This window comes from Diorhabda carinulata, chromosome 6 (assembly GCF_026250575.1).
Source record: "Diorhabda carinulata isolate Delta chromosome 6, icDioCari1.1, whole genome shotgun sequence".
NCBI classification, from domain to species: Eukaryota; Metazoa; Arthropoda; class Insecta; order Coleoptera; family Chrysomelidae; genus Diorhabda; species Diorhabda carinulata.
The window spans coordinates 28,255,900-28,272,486 of NC_079465.1; the positions used below are offsets into that span (position 1 = coordinate 28,255,900).

Genomic DNA, 16,587 nt, shown 5'->3' on the forward strand with positions numbered 1-16,587 from the left:
CACATGTTATTTTCAGGGACGTACACTGGAAACATTAATCGTATTCACAGAAGTATTGAAAAATATGAATATGAGATGAAATATTTAATTTTAAATATTGAAATAAAAGAAATGAAGCGTGGGTCTATCATTTCAAACCCGAAACAAAGGATAATCAAAACAATGGACTGAAAAGGAATAACCGGCTCCAAAGAAGGCAAAATTCTAGCTTGAGTTTTTTGGGATCCGCATGGAATAATTTTCATTGGCTATCTTGAAAAAGAAGTACATATTATGCGAACTTATTGCAACGTATGTGCGAGAGAATCAAGCAGAGGTTAAAATTAATAAATTAAAGTTTAAATTGCTTCCTCATGCACCCTATTCGCCCTCGAGTTATTTTCTGTTTCCAGACATGAGAAAATACCTTGATAGTCAAAGATTATCCAACAATGAAGAAGTGATGCCGGCAGTTAATGGCTATTTTGAGGATCTTGACGATTTTTATTATATTATTATAAAAAAGATATCGAACGAAGTGTAGAAGCTGATAGGATAGTATGTTGAAAAATGAATATATTTTCTTTGTGCTTTCTTTGTTGGGCCAGGTACTTCTGGGACCATCCGCGTAAACTGTGAACCAACTAAGGTTGCAATATCATCATCGATATTAAATAAACAAATTTGTTATTTGAATAGACAAAAGACTATGGCAGTATCAGAATAGACTAGTAAATGTAGTTTAATATTGGATTTTATGCTACGAAATGAAATAAAAAAAACTTCCAATATTAATCACAAATACTAGTCCTCAACCAATTCATGAACCAAGATAATTAGATATAAGTATTATCAGTATATCGAAAGAATCGTATGAGATTTTTCGATAAGTTTCGATAATGAAAACTATTGTAGAAAAATTTGGAGATAAAAATTATTTGAGTTATCAACTTATACGAGTATTAAGTTCATATACAATGCGGTCCATATGTATGGAATAAATTCAATTTTAAGGTTATTATGTTCTATGTGAAGAAAAACTGAAACAGTTTTTTTCTTCACACATTTCACATTCATCTTCTGTAGTTCTTCGAATAGTGTCCTTATTTCATTATGATTATAATTGGGATGCATTAACGTAATATAATAAGAATGATTTTTTACGCTCGACTAGGTGTCTACACATTTTTTCCACATTATACGAGTTAATTTTCACAGAGACTAAAATAGAACTTTTTTTATAGTAACTGCCATCAGATACTCTCATTCGTAGTCCTGTACTTCTTCTAAATTCAGTTTTTACCAACCATCATTTTATATATTTTTCAATCTGAATTACAAAGCAGAGTAGAAATAAATTAAATGGAATGCTTCCAGATTAAGAATAGTATCAATTAACGTTTTGATATGTTAATAGCTTCAAATTCAGTTGCAGGATATCAAATTTTATAAATTGTTATCTATCACTCTAATGTCACTACCTCAATTCTCTCTCCACAGCTGTTGCAATTTAATTTATTAGATTTTGGTAGTTCTAATGATAATAATTGTCGAGTAAAAATCAAACTCGACTTTTTTTCGGTTTTTTTGATTAATAATAGTTTGACACGGAATGTAAAAATATAGAGCAATTGATTTGCTCTAAATTTTAAATTGATTGAGCTAATTGTTAACTTCAATATGAAGCGTAGAGCAAAGCCGTCAACAAACATTGTACCGTTTTGTTTGCAATCACATTTGTGAAAAAGTTGATAAATTGCGTTTCCAGTTCGTTCAATTTTATTGATATAGACTAACGAACAATTATTCCCTATGAAACAAACAGTTTCGTCGGAGTATTTGTTGAAAACTAGATTGGGATTAGAAAGTTTCCCCATATTTCTTATTTTATGAACCCATTCATTGGGGTTGCATTTTATGTCACATGTCATTTGAGTAAAAGCACAAAACATAAAGGAGCACTGTGAGTATACCAAATAATAAATGGCTCTCGCATAGATATATTTGTGAGAAATGTAATGTTGGAAAAAATTCCAAGAATATTTCTGAAGGTGGCCCTTGAGAAAAGCATAAACCATAAATACGAAGTAGGTACGACTGAAGTGTGACTTGGCTAAATTCATGTTTCATGATCTAACAGTATCTCCGTTCAACGTAATCGTATAAATCTTAATAAATAAAGTTCTGCAAAATACGCGTTTCTCTCTGCCATTACGCTTTATTTGTCTAGAATCTCTCAATAAAGTAATTTTTGTAACATCAAGATTATCGACGCATTGTTATCTTGAGATAAAATTGTTTTCTTCAACAAATGCGTTCGTCTTTTTTGTGTGAGGCATTAACTTGTCACATAATATGGTCTCATTATCGTTTTCCATTTTCATTTGATCGAGAAGATAACAATTCTTCAATGCTAGAACACAATTTAGCTACGGAAAAAGTTTTCTTCGTATGAGTATTGAAACTAATGATAAACACTGTGTCTAAGAATATGTGAAAAGAACAAAAATTCTTGATCTGAATTCTTATTCTCTAGAGTCCAAGTCTACCTCTAATTTCTCCAACAGAAAGATCATACTGGAGGCCAAAGACAACTCAGAGGCAAAAGCGAAAGCAGCGGTGTACCTCAAGGTTCAGTTCTTTAACCAACGCTGTGGAACGTTCTATATGACGATCTGCTTCATTGAGATTGAATTACCTTACGAAATAAAATTAATAGGCTTTGCCAATGATGTTGATATGGTGGTCATAGATAAGGATTAAAATACTTTAATGCATAAAGTCAATATAGGCATATACAGCTAAATGAACAGAGCCAGGCACCTGAAAAGACGGAAGCAGTTGTCTTAACAAAAAGCAGGAAGATTGATCCCATTCAAGTTCAATATTCTAGGAGCTGCGATCAACTTAAATACATTCATTAAGAATCTTGGTGTTTGGTTTGTTCAGGAGTTAACTCTCAAATTTCAAACCTGCTCAGATTTGGTACGCTATCACAGAAAATAAATCACTGGTAAAAAACTGCACCCAATACTTCTCGCCAGTAGAATAACAAGCGCATATCATATCACAAAGATATCACCCAGGACCAACCATATTCTTCCCTTTCCAATAACATAGGATGCACCCACAATGACCTCTTACATTTTTCTATTTCTTTTTATTTCTTCTTGTACAAATACTAGGCCAATACGAGTTTTTCTCTTATTATTCATTTCTTACGTGCGTAATCTCTGACTACCAGGTCAAAACTATTAACTAGCGCATGTAAGACGGCAGTCATAGGTAACATACATCCGGTAAAAAAATATATGTATACAAGGAAAGCCGTTTGTTGATGGTCCGTGGTCCGGTAAAAAAAACGGACGTGTACTAGCGTTCTAAAGATAGCATCACAATCCAATATGCCTTAAGTTAAAGATAGAACACCAACTCTGGCTTGCCGAGCACGTTTTCTATGAAGGTCATTTTATGGATTATAAGTTTTAACAACTGAAAATAACTAAAAAATACTGTTCAGTTATTACATATTAGGATTGTGATACATAATTTCAGCAAGGTACAAAGTCTCAGAGCAGATATGTAAGTGCCGATCATGCTATTCTAGTATGTTATATAAGCCACTTTTTGCGAAAAACACATTTGAAAGCTTTTCCTTTGTTTCCTCTTCACTTTCGTTCGGATCCCCCCTGTAAACAAAATGTAATAGCCATGAAAAACCCGCATCCTTACCTACTTCCTTATCTTAGTGTCTTGAGACCAATGTAATGTTTCAATAAAATATAGTAGGCCGTTTTTTATGCACGACGGTTGATAAATGATTGTATTCTTTATTAAAAGACTACGCGGCGAAACTTAGTTCAGCAAAACAAAGATAAACATGAAATCAATCATAAAAGTTGATGAGCAAAAAGCGAGTTTGGGGACAGAAGAGGGAAGACTTACTTGTTTTCAAGCTCCCTGATACCAATGTGATGTTTTATTTTAGGAAATAAATTTTATATTTCTCGTTTTTTGAAACTCAAACAAAAACGCCAGTTGGTTTATAAGATAAGATAAAACTTATTTCATTAACAAAATTTTTTCTTTGAAAAATCAAGTGAAATGTATTAATTTCGAAACATTTGATTCATTATCTTAATTTTCCAAACATATCAATTTATCTTAGAAGAATTAGTGGAAGAAATGAGTTTCTAATTAATTTTTAAAATATTGAATAGTTTTTATAATAACCAACATACTCCCTCATTAACTAATACTGAATCTAATTTTTGTCGGTATTCAAAAATTAAACAACAAGAAATCAACTTATTTCAAAAAAGAATCACAGTCTAGTCTATTCATTCACAATATATACTTAAGTGCGGTAATATAATTGTGAATTACTACTCAAATTTTGTACGTTATTATTTGTTTACTTACCACATAATAAGAATAATTAGCGCCATTAATTAATTTAATGGAATAACTGGCGCACTAATTATAACCTGTCTTGTTTACAGAGCTATGGGTGAAATGAAGTGGAATCAAGAAACCCTCCAATTTACTAAAAAGGCTGCAAAGATCCTTACTTCGGTGAGTATATTAATTTACGTGAAAAGTTTCTAAAATTAATTGAAAGGTGATTTTAGATAGTATTAGGTGGAATATGGCTGACTATAAGATGGCCGAGGTCGGGTTACCCAGAGTTCAGCCAGGCTTGGGTGAATATGGGATGGCCGGGGCTAAGTTACCCATACTTCAACCAGACTTGGGCCCTTATTGCTTTGCCAAGGCCGGGTTTCCCAGCGTTGGCTCAAGCTGGGGTATCCTACATGGGATAACTCTTAATAAAATTTTGCGCTTCCCTACTCAGTGTATTAATTTATCTCCGAGAGTCTGAGAATCAGTTAATTTTGGGGTATTTGATATTATCATATTTATTCGAATATTCGAATGGAATCATCATGTTTTCACCTCTTATTTTGAAGAAACGTCTCGTTTCTCGTGGACAGTCCCAAAAACTGTTTCGTCTGCACTTTTCTCTCTAGCCTAGCCAATGATTATCAAATAAAATGATGCCAACAGAGTAAGCGATAACAATTCCAAATTGAGTAAATATTTGTAGAATGGGAATCGTATGATTCACGAATTAAAATTTTATTTGAAGATCCACAAATATTTGCTTCATTTATGAAGGCATGATTTTCAATAAATTTGCTAAAGCATAAAATCGAACAAATAAACGAACGGTGATATTTTGAATTCTATTTTATATACTGGTGTTTATAATTTATAATTCATTACTCTATTCTTGGTTTGCGAGGGATAAAATTACATGGAAAATACAGCCATCCACATAGAATCTTAGAAGAATTTTGAAATAATGTTTTCTAATGATTTTTGAGCAGAACAAATTTTTAATGATTCTTTTGTAAAAATAGTTTGAACAGCAATATCTAATATATGAATATAGATTTCAGAAAAAAAATACAGAGACTTCGCGAGTGAGTAGATGACGTAAATATGATGCCGTGGCAAAGAAATTTTTCATAAGACTCCTTGTTTCTGAGTTATTGGCCTTCAAAGCTGAGAAATCAGAACTTATATTTCAGTATATTTTCTAGATCATAAATTCGAACATTATAAATTCTCAATGGATACTTACTCAGTGTGTTACACTATCTAAACTATCTACATGCACTGGTGAACGATATTAGTGTTAATTTTGATTGTACAATATCCAATAAATATTATATACATAAACGGCAGCACTATTAAATATTCTGCAGATAAATGAATTTCCTTATAATAAAAATTATTTTATATATAAATAATTAATCACTTTTTTAAAATTATTAATATATTAAAATAATTGTTTTAGAAGCAAAGTCTGAATTCGGAATCAAATAAATTTCATGATCACAAAAAAGGAGCGATGTTATTTCGGTTTGGCGTTAATATTTATTTGCTTGTCGAAGGCAAGTAGCAAAATATAAAAAATGTACAAAAGAAATCAAATGTAGCAGCAGATAATGAAAATGATGCATTTTGTTTTAATCAAAAGCTTCCAAAAGCATTAAATTATTATTTGATGAGGACTACATGCAAGAGCATATAATGATCTGCCAAAATCACCTGCAACAATAAAATCTATGATCACTGAATATAGCAAGAAAACAAGAATAGAAGTTATTAAAGGAATATCTGATCTGAAATCGAAAGGTATTTAAACATAAAAGGACATTCCACTGGAGGTTATATTTCGGAACACTGGACTAGCCCGTTTACATGGAAAAGTGCCGACGAAAAAATGTTGGGAGATTTGTCTACCTAGCTGTTAAAAATGTCCTCTACAAAAACAACTCCAGTTTAATAACTGTTGATGCTGAATTTGAACCAATTGAATCCCAATCTAGCGATTGTGATAGTGATGTAGATGATGACAATGACATAGAAATTAACAATGAAGAAAAAAAATAGATTACAAATGATGGTGTTGTCCCAGAGTTTTGATCTATTGACACAGAAATAAACTTGTCATTAAAATTTTCCGGTGATCTCCTACAAAAATTGATCAATATTTGCAAAAATATGTAATACTACAATTTGGAAAAGAACTGAACTAGCACCTGGATGTCATAACAAGATGAAATAGTAGAATGTTGGAAAGGCTTTATCAAATACGGTATTTTGTTCAAAAAGCATAAAATAATTTGGAATTAAACATAGTCTTTTCCGAAAAGGAGCTTCTATTAATTTCTAAAATCATTGATGCATTGTCACCAATTAAATTAGCAGTCGAAGCACTATGCAGAAGAGATTCTAATCTTCTTGTTGCAGACGCGACGTTTTAATTTATGATTGATACGTTTATTGTACAAAAAAGTAAAATAAGTATTGGATTTATAAATGCTCTGAAGTATAGAATAATGCAGAGATGAACAAATCTATCTCAAGTTTTACAATATTTACACAAAGCTTCACAAAACGATATTGATTCCTCTTATAAAACGCCTAGGAGTTAAGAGTAATGAACCAGATAGTGAAGATGTTGATCTTGAAGATAATGATACACCACGTAAATCTCTCTTAGTTATTAATATTGCAACTGTTCCATTAACAAAATAATTACGAATGTTTAAAACCCAAAGAACCAAACAAATGATTAGAAATAGAACATAAACTTAAAAAAGAATTGAAATTTTTTGAAAAGCTTGGAATTTTGGGGTTGCATCTAAAGCTTGCTTATGAATACATACTACTAACAAGTGCGGAGTAAGAACGAGCCTTTTCGGCTACTCAACATATAACCACAAAAATAAGATCGAGGTTAGACGACGGTACGTTGGATCATATATGTTTTTTGAAATAATGTATAAAAAATAATTACCACTTGTACGATTCAATGTAATGTATATTAATGTTGTGTTATTTAATGTACTACCCCTCAATAATAACACAACCTATAGTATGTGAATTATAATTTTGTTCTACTTAATTTCGTATACCAAATGGAAGTTTGAAAATACAATATAGAACGAGTCGGTCAAAAGATATCATATGTTCACTCACTTAGTAAATATGTTTGTCAATTATTTGATAATAGACATTATTCGTCAATTCAGTAACCAAAATAAATATTAATTTTTAATAGTTATTCATATATCAATTTCATCGAAATCCAAATGTACAAATTTCAATAATTGTGATATATAACATTTGTTCGATTTCAGCTCGGTATTTTGCTTACAATGAGGCTTGCAATTTTGCAAGGATCCCTACCGAAATTTTCCCAGCAAGATAATCCTGCAGCTTTTCATCCCTCGATCTACGTCAGGTGAGTTTTATTCTATAAATTATTCTTTGAACTACATTTTCTTTATATTTCTAAAATATAAATAGAAGAATCACGATATAGGGAGCTATTTGAAACAAAGAGTATGTGGAAGGAAGCTCCAAAATTAGTTTTGATTTATTTATGAATTTCACGTTTGTTTAGATGTCAAGTTGTTTCTTGGAGTATTTCATTCCAGTGCTGTGCATAAACTATGGAATCATCAATAGTTCTATGAAAATTTTTATTGTAGCACCAATAATATTGAAAATATTTCTTATATATTATTTTTTGTTCCTTTCACTTAATGTTTTCATTTCACTTACTTTTTCAACTTTTACTTTAATTCATTTTACGAAAATAAAGATAAATCAAATCACTAGCAGAGGACAGTTTTTTTTATAAATATCATTAACGGACGTATTTCTTTCTGTAACATTTCTTTTCCTTTATGAAATTCTACATCTTTCTATTCTTTATGGTAAACAACATTTTTTGTGATAGGAAAATTGGTAAATCGAAACTAGCTCCAATGAAATGTATTATAAAGTTATTTTAACGGCAAATTCTGTTCTTCTTAATTTTTTTGTGTGGGTGGTGGTTATAATTATGAATGTGCGGTTCGGTTTGAGCTGATTGGCGGTAGTATTGTTTACACATTGAAACCTCCAGTTCTCGGTGAACTACGTTTCACAATAGTTATGGCAATGATAGTGTTAACGGAGTATTTTTTTCCAATAATATTCGGGCAATTCTATCAATTATAACCAAAGATAATTTTGTAATACCAGTTCCAATATTCTCGTTCACATTTTTCAATCTCTAATACTACTAAAGTAAGATTTTTAACATCAAAGCTCTCAAATTACGATAAAATGAATAAAAGTTATCAAGATTTAACTTCAGTATGACATTACACATCTTTTTGATAGGTTATCAAATTCATGTTTCACTACAAGAATGGAAATACTTGAGAAGTAGTTAACGAACTGATATAAGAGATAAATATCAAAATCGATTTCTACTGTATTCTCTGTTTTGATAAATTTAATAAACTACCGGCAAGGTCTAATTATTATATTTTTAATAATTAGTTACCTCTCGTATCACACTCATGAAACTGATAAATTCATATAAATGGATCACTTTGGTGTATTCTGCCTCTGATCTCATTTCTATAGACTATTTTTTCAAAATCACGCAATCTTATATCACACGTTTCATGTGATCTAAAATGTATTTCAAGATTTCCGTAGGAACCAGACATCAGAATTATACTATAAATCACACCAATCATAAAATGAAGTAGAGAATTCATTATTCAGTCTCCGGTGTCGAGCATAATGGTGATAATATGTCTGCTAACAACGATCTGAATCCGGATTAAACCTAAAATGAAACATCAGAACGCCACTTATTAACAGTCAATTGTGATCCATCAACAGAATTTTGTCTAGTTCAACATAAACGTTCGAATCCGATCCTATACTGTAACCATAGACACTAATACAGATAGGCGTAAAAGTTATGGTGAACTGTGCTGATTGTCACGCATATTTCGCATTAGGGGGGGTTGTTACTTGGGTGCCAAGCAAGGACTGTACGGCAAATAACCCATCAACTCAATGTTTTGACTGTTCAAAAACGGTTCTGTTTGAGCTGATTTGAGAGAGCTTGGCATTGTCTTGGTGGAGAATGATTCGTCTTCTGTGATTGGGTTCCCTGATTTTCTCCACTTAGAGCATACAAACGCTCTGTTTCAAAGCGCTCCGGGCACGAACAACTTTTGTTGAATTTAGCTTGTCTTGAAAAACCCAGAAAAATACAGTCGATTATTGTTTAGCTTCGGATTCATATGCATAAATCCATGATTCGTTACGACTTTAACTGATTCCACAATTATGCCTCAATCTCACAAACCAGATGACGATTTTGCAATATCATTTTACGCACAGCATCGATGTTTTCTGGCACAACAGATTTTGAACGACCTTAACAAAATTTATCCTGTAGCGGGATGCGACCACGATTGAATTGGGAAAACCAGAAAAAGACGATGGCTCTTGATGGTGTTTTATCTGCAAAAGTTGAAGCGAGTTGATCGGCACACTTCTGTTGGTTTAATCCACGTCGAAAGCACTCGTCAATACGTTGTGATTACGTTCACCATTAAAAAAAGCCAAACTTCGTGATGGGAATGTCAGATCTGACATATTCACGTTAGTGTTGCCATATTTCAAAACTTCAGTAGCAACCCTCGTATAAGTGTCAAAATTTTTGTGAAAAGATTGTTTATTGTCCATCACATATCTAAAATAGATATTTATATTTCATCGTAATATTTTTATAAACAAAAGAATATACTGGCTTAGGAAATATTATACCAAAATGAGTACAAAACAAAACTTACTATACACGCATTACACCACTGTGTTTTTTCATTAGTTTCACGTTTTTAGTTGTACCTGCTCACCATATTTTGATCTGAATTAGAATTTATTATCAAAGAAACTGTAGCTCTGATTGTAGCTGGAGGTTTCTTCAGCGTCCTAATTATAACAAAATACATTTATCACACGGAAGTTACCAGTTTAGTACGTGCGCCTTCATTTAATGTGTTATCAGAGCCAGAGGTAGGTTGAATAAACAAAGCTTATGTTAACTTAGTTTGTTTGTGGTATGTTGTGAATGTGAATTCATCATTTACTCCGCTAAAATCGTTTCGTTTCGTATAATTCAACTATTTTGAAATCTTGACATAACTTCTCGCTGTGAGAGAACTCTACATGTATTCGTGCGGTAATGTCGCTACTTTCCTAAGTTGGAGATGTTTTCCATGAAATGTGGAAATTGTTCATTATTTAATAGCATTTCCAAATCCCGTATGTGATTTATTAATCGGATGAAGGAGAAATCAAGGTTGCCAAATGAAATTTATTTGGGAAAGTTGAAAACAGTTTATTTACGTGTAGCTCGACCCTAACTAGGCAATTCGCACATATGCGAATCAAAACTAGATGAAGCTGAGTTTTCATTCATCGTTCTGAGGAAATGAATTAAATAAAAATATATATATTCACTTGAAAAAACAGCGAAAAGAAAAATAATAAAATTGTGAAAAGTGGAATGTCGTTTATTTACTAACTGTCTCTATCTATAACATTTCCCTCTAGGAATGCAAACTGGGCGGCACGGAGTGGCTCTTATGAAAGATATTAAAAGACATTAAGAGATGTTATGGCCATAAACTGCTCACAACACAAGCTAAAGAGTGTTTGTTTAATCACAAAGTTAACAATTCACACACATGTATTTGCGATGTCATCAAATTGTTCACCAACTTCCGACTGCTTAACTTTTCGCTTTATATATTAGAATTAAATTCTGCTGCACTTCAGTTCAGCATTGTTAAATTGTGAACGACTATCTTCGAAATGCAGTAATAGGAAGACGTCTAGACTTACAGACATGACAGTACTGCCTGTAGATCATATACTGCTACGACGGTTCATTTTGTATTTTTTCTTCACAAATTTTCTAATTTGAACAAGTCCTTCTCTCGAATATTATTCTCATATGTTTCCTAATTAAATTGAAACTCAAAAAATCACTTAGTGGAAAAAATTACGAAGAATTAGAGTTCTAGTCATCATCTCCGGGTAGGAAGAGTTGCCCTGGATAGAAGGAAGATATGCTATAACGTAGGAGAGATGCCTTCTACGTTTTTCAATTACTCACGTCGACAAATATTACACAGGTTAAAAATGCATTGTGCAGATCTTGTGTAATTATTTTATGCATTTTATACATTGAATTAAATTTACTCCACCCTCTGAATTCGGTAAGACCTTCTCATCACTGGCTGAATCTGTTGAGAATTCCTCATCACTGTTGTCATCTTATTAGACTTGACAATTTTCGGACTTGTTTCTATGTTCGTTCACCTTGTGTTTTCGATTGTCAGTAAAAGTTTTTTTCCTGCAAAGTCTCTATGTCGCTTTTTTTGAAGATATATTTTGTGGTGATATTAAAACCATTGCTGATTGTTTTCTTTCATCAAATGACAACCTTCATACATTTTTCTTCGTCTATACTATAGAATAAAGAAAGAATATAACATAATATAATGATGTACATGTGCACAAACAGAAGCCTATATATAATCGAAAATATTTATGCATATTCCCAATTGTATGATATATACATATATAAAAGTACATGCTATACGGTGAAATGAATTTTCTCGAAAACTGTTTATTGAAAAAAAGTTTTTGTAGGAAATTTTTCAGGCTTCTAATGTGTTAAACACCTTTTTTCATGAAAATTACTGCTAGCAAACATTCACAAAAATGCGATTTCTCAGTGCTGTTGACAAAATAAAGCGGTCATCACGAGGTTGTAAATCGCCTTCAGCGTGTTTCAGGTCGTCTATGAAAGGATCTAGTCTTCTAATTACGCTGGTACAGTCTTTGATCGCTGCGTGGGTCATATCCAATTGTCTAGCAACAGCTCGCTGTCCATTTTAGTTAAGACATTAACTTGAGTGGCTTTTTTGGTGTATTATATATTCAACTAACATACTTGAGCACTATTGAGAATATTAAAACGAATAATTCTCAAATATCTGTTACAACCGGAATAATTTAAATATATGAGAAATTGTTATCTTCGTTATAATCACCATATAAACACGTTTGATTTGTTCACCGGTTGCTACCCATATAAACGATAAGCCTAGCTGATAAATTTATACTCACATCAAAGCATATTGAATTTTGTTTCAACCAGCATATATCATTTTTTGATCTGATGAATAATTAAGAAGATATAATTAAAATCAAAAGTTTACAGTTGGTTGATTTCTATGCACGCTAGTTTAGTTTTATCATAAATTTTTCCAATTGTTTCTCTATTATAGGCAATAACTAATGAAAGAACATGTACGAGGATGTACTGATATCTAGATCATGCATAAACAAAATATTACGTTACCATAGAAACGAACAATAACTTATTAGAAGTGTAAGTGTAAAGTTTGACGTCAAAAAAGTAAACCAGAGTTACGCAATAATTTGAAAGAAAAAAGATGTCCACCGAAATTGTGGAATTCAAAAAACTGAAGTATCGAGCCATCATCAAGTACCTATATTTAAAATGCTTAAGAGATAAGCAGATTTACGAAGATATGCTTAATACCCTTGGTGATCAATTTCCTTCCTATGCGATCGTGAAAAATTGGACTGCAAGCTTCAAAAGAGGTAAATTTTCCATTGAAGATGATGAACGATAGGGAAGGCCAGTTTCTGTGTCAGTCCTCGAAAATATAGATGCAGTTCATGACATGATTTTATCAGACCGTCGAATTGGGCTAAAACGGATATCCGAAGCACTGAATATTTCATACGAACGTTCATCAAATAGTTCACGCAAATTTGGACATAAGAAAAATTGCTGCAAAATGGATCTTGGTAAATATCTACCATATAGAAACAAAGCAACAATCGATGGAGTGGCGTCACTCTAGTTCTCCAAGACCTAAGAAGTTTCGTGTCCAAAAATTTGCTGGAAAAGTTCTTGCTCCAGTTTTTTGGGACTGCCATGGAGTAATCATGATTGATTTTGTGGATATAGGTAGAGATTAAAGAGAAAAGACGCGAAAAGCCATCCAAAGGTGTTTTGTTTTTGCAGGGCAACGCACGTTCACACAAATCTCATGTTGCCAAGCAAAAAATTCGTGATTTGGGGTTTGAATTACTAAAACAGCCCCCTTATTCACCAAATTTGGCTGCTTCTTACTATCATCCCTATAATTATGAAGAAAATATGTTGAGTGATGAAATATTTTGACATTGGAACTTTGTTTGTTTGTATAGTAGGCTAAGAATTTTTCAATATATCCTCGATTATATATATTAATAAGGTATTTTATATGAATTGACATTGTCTTCAATATTCATTGATTCTATTTAATTCACAAATCGATTTCTCCAGTCAACAATAGTTCATAATATAACGGAAATCGACTTTTCTGATAAATCACTTTTAGTATTGCCCACACAACGTCGTTTGTGTTCAATCAGAGGCGTGATTTCTCATATTTCTTCTGTGTAATATGGATTCACAAAAGTTTAAATTCACACCTATTTAACAAAACTCTCCTAATAAGTCACTAATAGTTTTCATTTTTGATATGACCATAGGGTTCACTCAGTTATTTTTCACACAGTCTAAATTATCATTTTGTTTTTATCCGAAATAGCATTATAAGAAATAGAAAAAAACATCATTTTATATTCACTGACCAGCAAAATTTATGCCAAACTATTTTTATCTACTTGACTGAGTAATAAATATAATTGACGAGACGCAAATATAAAATTGTGTTCTTTCATTTTTCAATAACTATTATGGGAAATGGAAAGAGCCAACAAATATCCAAGAAGGAGATTCGAAGCAAATCTAGATATCTAAAGAAGGGCTTATTATAATAGTGCTTATTTAATTCTCTCGCATAATTTACACCTTGACAATATCTAAATTTGATTACAATCTCATTTCTCTTTCCATTTCGGTTGAAAGCATAATATATTTCTAGTATGTCTACAAGAGAGCTCATTTAAATTGAAGCGACAATCAAATATTTTCTCTCTAGTCTCTATAGTATTAAAGTGAGAGCTGTTACCTTTGCTTGGATTTCGATCTCTTGCGGTCGAGTATTGTCAAACATGAAATATAAATAACGACTTGTGGCTCTAGTACATCAACGGTATACCGTATAATTAAAACAACCTCTTATAATAAACATAACTTAGTTGTAACATCACGTAAATTTTCCATTCGCGTAGAGTACGTAGATTGATGCTTAATAGGTCAAATTAAAACTCGTCAGAGAATATTACATTCAACCACTGATGGTCTTCTCAATACAAATAGTCTCTAGTCGTATCCTCCAATACGATGGAGTTAACCGAGTCCAAGTTGCATCTACTCAATATAATTTATTGTTGATAGCCTCTTACAAAATTCTTGCGAATTTAAGTAGCTCTATTAAGAAATTGATCTTCCCTTTTTCTTTTGTCCTAGCATTTTAGTGTTCCAAATTTTCTCAACTGGCACTGTCTTATCCATTATTTATGGTTGCCCCTCTATCCTAATTGTATCATTTCTAGATATTCCTTTCTTCCTTCCAAGGTATTTTAACTGCACTGCACTAATTTTACTCTTGTCTCACTCTGTCAATTACCAAGATTCCTAACCGTATTTGAAAATTGTCCTATAAATTGTTTTGAACATTTTTCTTTTGTCACTTGTATTTCTTGTTCACGAGCCCTTCACTCAATGCATAGTATACTTTGTTTGGCTTCTCTATTCTATCGTTTAATTCTAAACCCTGCCTTCCTGCTCCTCCCAACATGATTAGAAGCTACTTATTTGCTCTAAAAGTTTCTCTTCAATCCTGATTTAAATTTTTTTTTTACGTTTGCCGCTACTTCAACTTTGGTTTTATTTTTGTTCATTTTCGTCACAACATTTGGTTCCAATTGATTAAATTTTCTTGTTGATCTTTCTCACTCTCTCCTATGATCATTAGATCATCTGCAAAATCACATTCCGATACATTGATTCGTTCTAGTTGTGGGAATGTATACTGGTTTGTGTCTTGCCATAATTCTGTATATTATTTCTTTCATAATCCACTTTGCGTCTCTTTCAAAGTTGATTCAATTTTAACTCGCAGTCTGTTTTTATTCGTTTGTTCAAAAAGTTTCAGCGGATGTTCCTCTATAATCATTGCAATCTTTGCTGTCTCTCTTTCCGTGCACTGGTAGTATCCAGCCCATTTTCCAATTTTTAGGGATCTTTTTCTTCTACCTATACTTCATTGAAACTCCATATCAGTATTAAGGTCGGTTTCTCCCTCATGTTCTTCATCATCTCGGCTGTGATATTCTCCAGTGCCTTTCCATTATTTAACTGTTTTATTGCTACAAATCAAGTCGAAAGATAAGGCGACAATAAATCCAGCTAGTAGAGAAAACCAAAGTTTTCTTTTTCAAGCAAAACATCATACCATGATTGAATTTTATTGAGTAGTGTGTAATTTCCAGTCGAGTTCTCTGATATGATTTGAAACAAATGTATTTGATTAATCAACAGTCGATAATAGTAATGATATAGTGAAGTTCTGCCACATAATCTATTTTTAAGCTAAACTAGGTATATAAATAGATCATCACACCCGCCTAGGTAGCCTGAATCGTATTGTTTAAACGTCATCCTCCGTCAATGCAGCAGCCAACTGTACAAAATGGAAATTTCTCCAGTATTCGTATCTTGCAGTTCACATTTAATGTTATTGTAAAACATATTGAAGATAATGGTTTGAAGCTAGCAAAATAAGACTTCATAACAATGCAGTCACAGATAATCAACACCACTGACTTTATCTCGATTTGTGTAAACGTTGTGAAAATGTTTCCTCGCGAATAATGTAGCTGTTTTGTTATTTTTCCTGGTGTCAAATGTGATATTGTGTCTCAAGCATATGCACGCAATTCCGAGATAAGCTAGGTTGAATGAGAAATAAAAGAAGAGAGCACTAAACTATTCTGTAATCAAATCCAAAATGGTTTGTGAATGCTTCAAGCATACTTTAGAAGTAGACACGGATAACACAGTTAATCCGTTGTGAGTACCACACCAGTCTAGAGTACTGTGAGAGTGAGAGAGAAACCCGAGTACCTTTGATAGAATTTGATGAAAAGAGGGATGGATGAATCAATATTGAACTA

General features: G+C 32.3%; 1 protein-coding gene across 2 annotated transcripts in view; it reads left to right on the forward strand.

Moving 5' to 3' along the window:
- Nucleotides 1–16,587, forward strand: part of LOC130895245 (protein O-mannosyl-transferase TMTC1-like) — a 310,078-nt gene that overhangs the window by 227,586 nt on the left and 65,905 nt on the right. For both annotated transcript variants that reach the window (XM_057802455.1, XM_057802456.1), the window contains 2 exons: nt 4,482–4,554; nt 7,695–7,798. In XM_057802455.1, the coding sequence (XP_057658438.1) occupies nt 4,482–4,554; nt 7,695–7,798 (177 nt within the window). The remainder of the gene's footprint in view (nt 1–4,481; nt 4,555–7,694; nt 7,799–16,587) is intronic.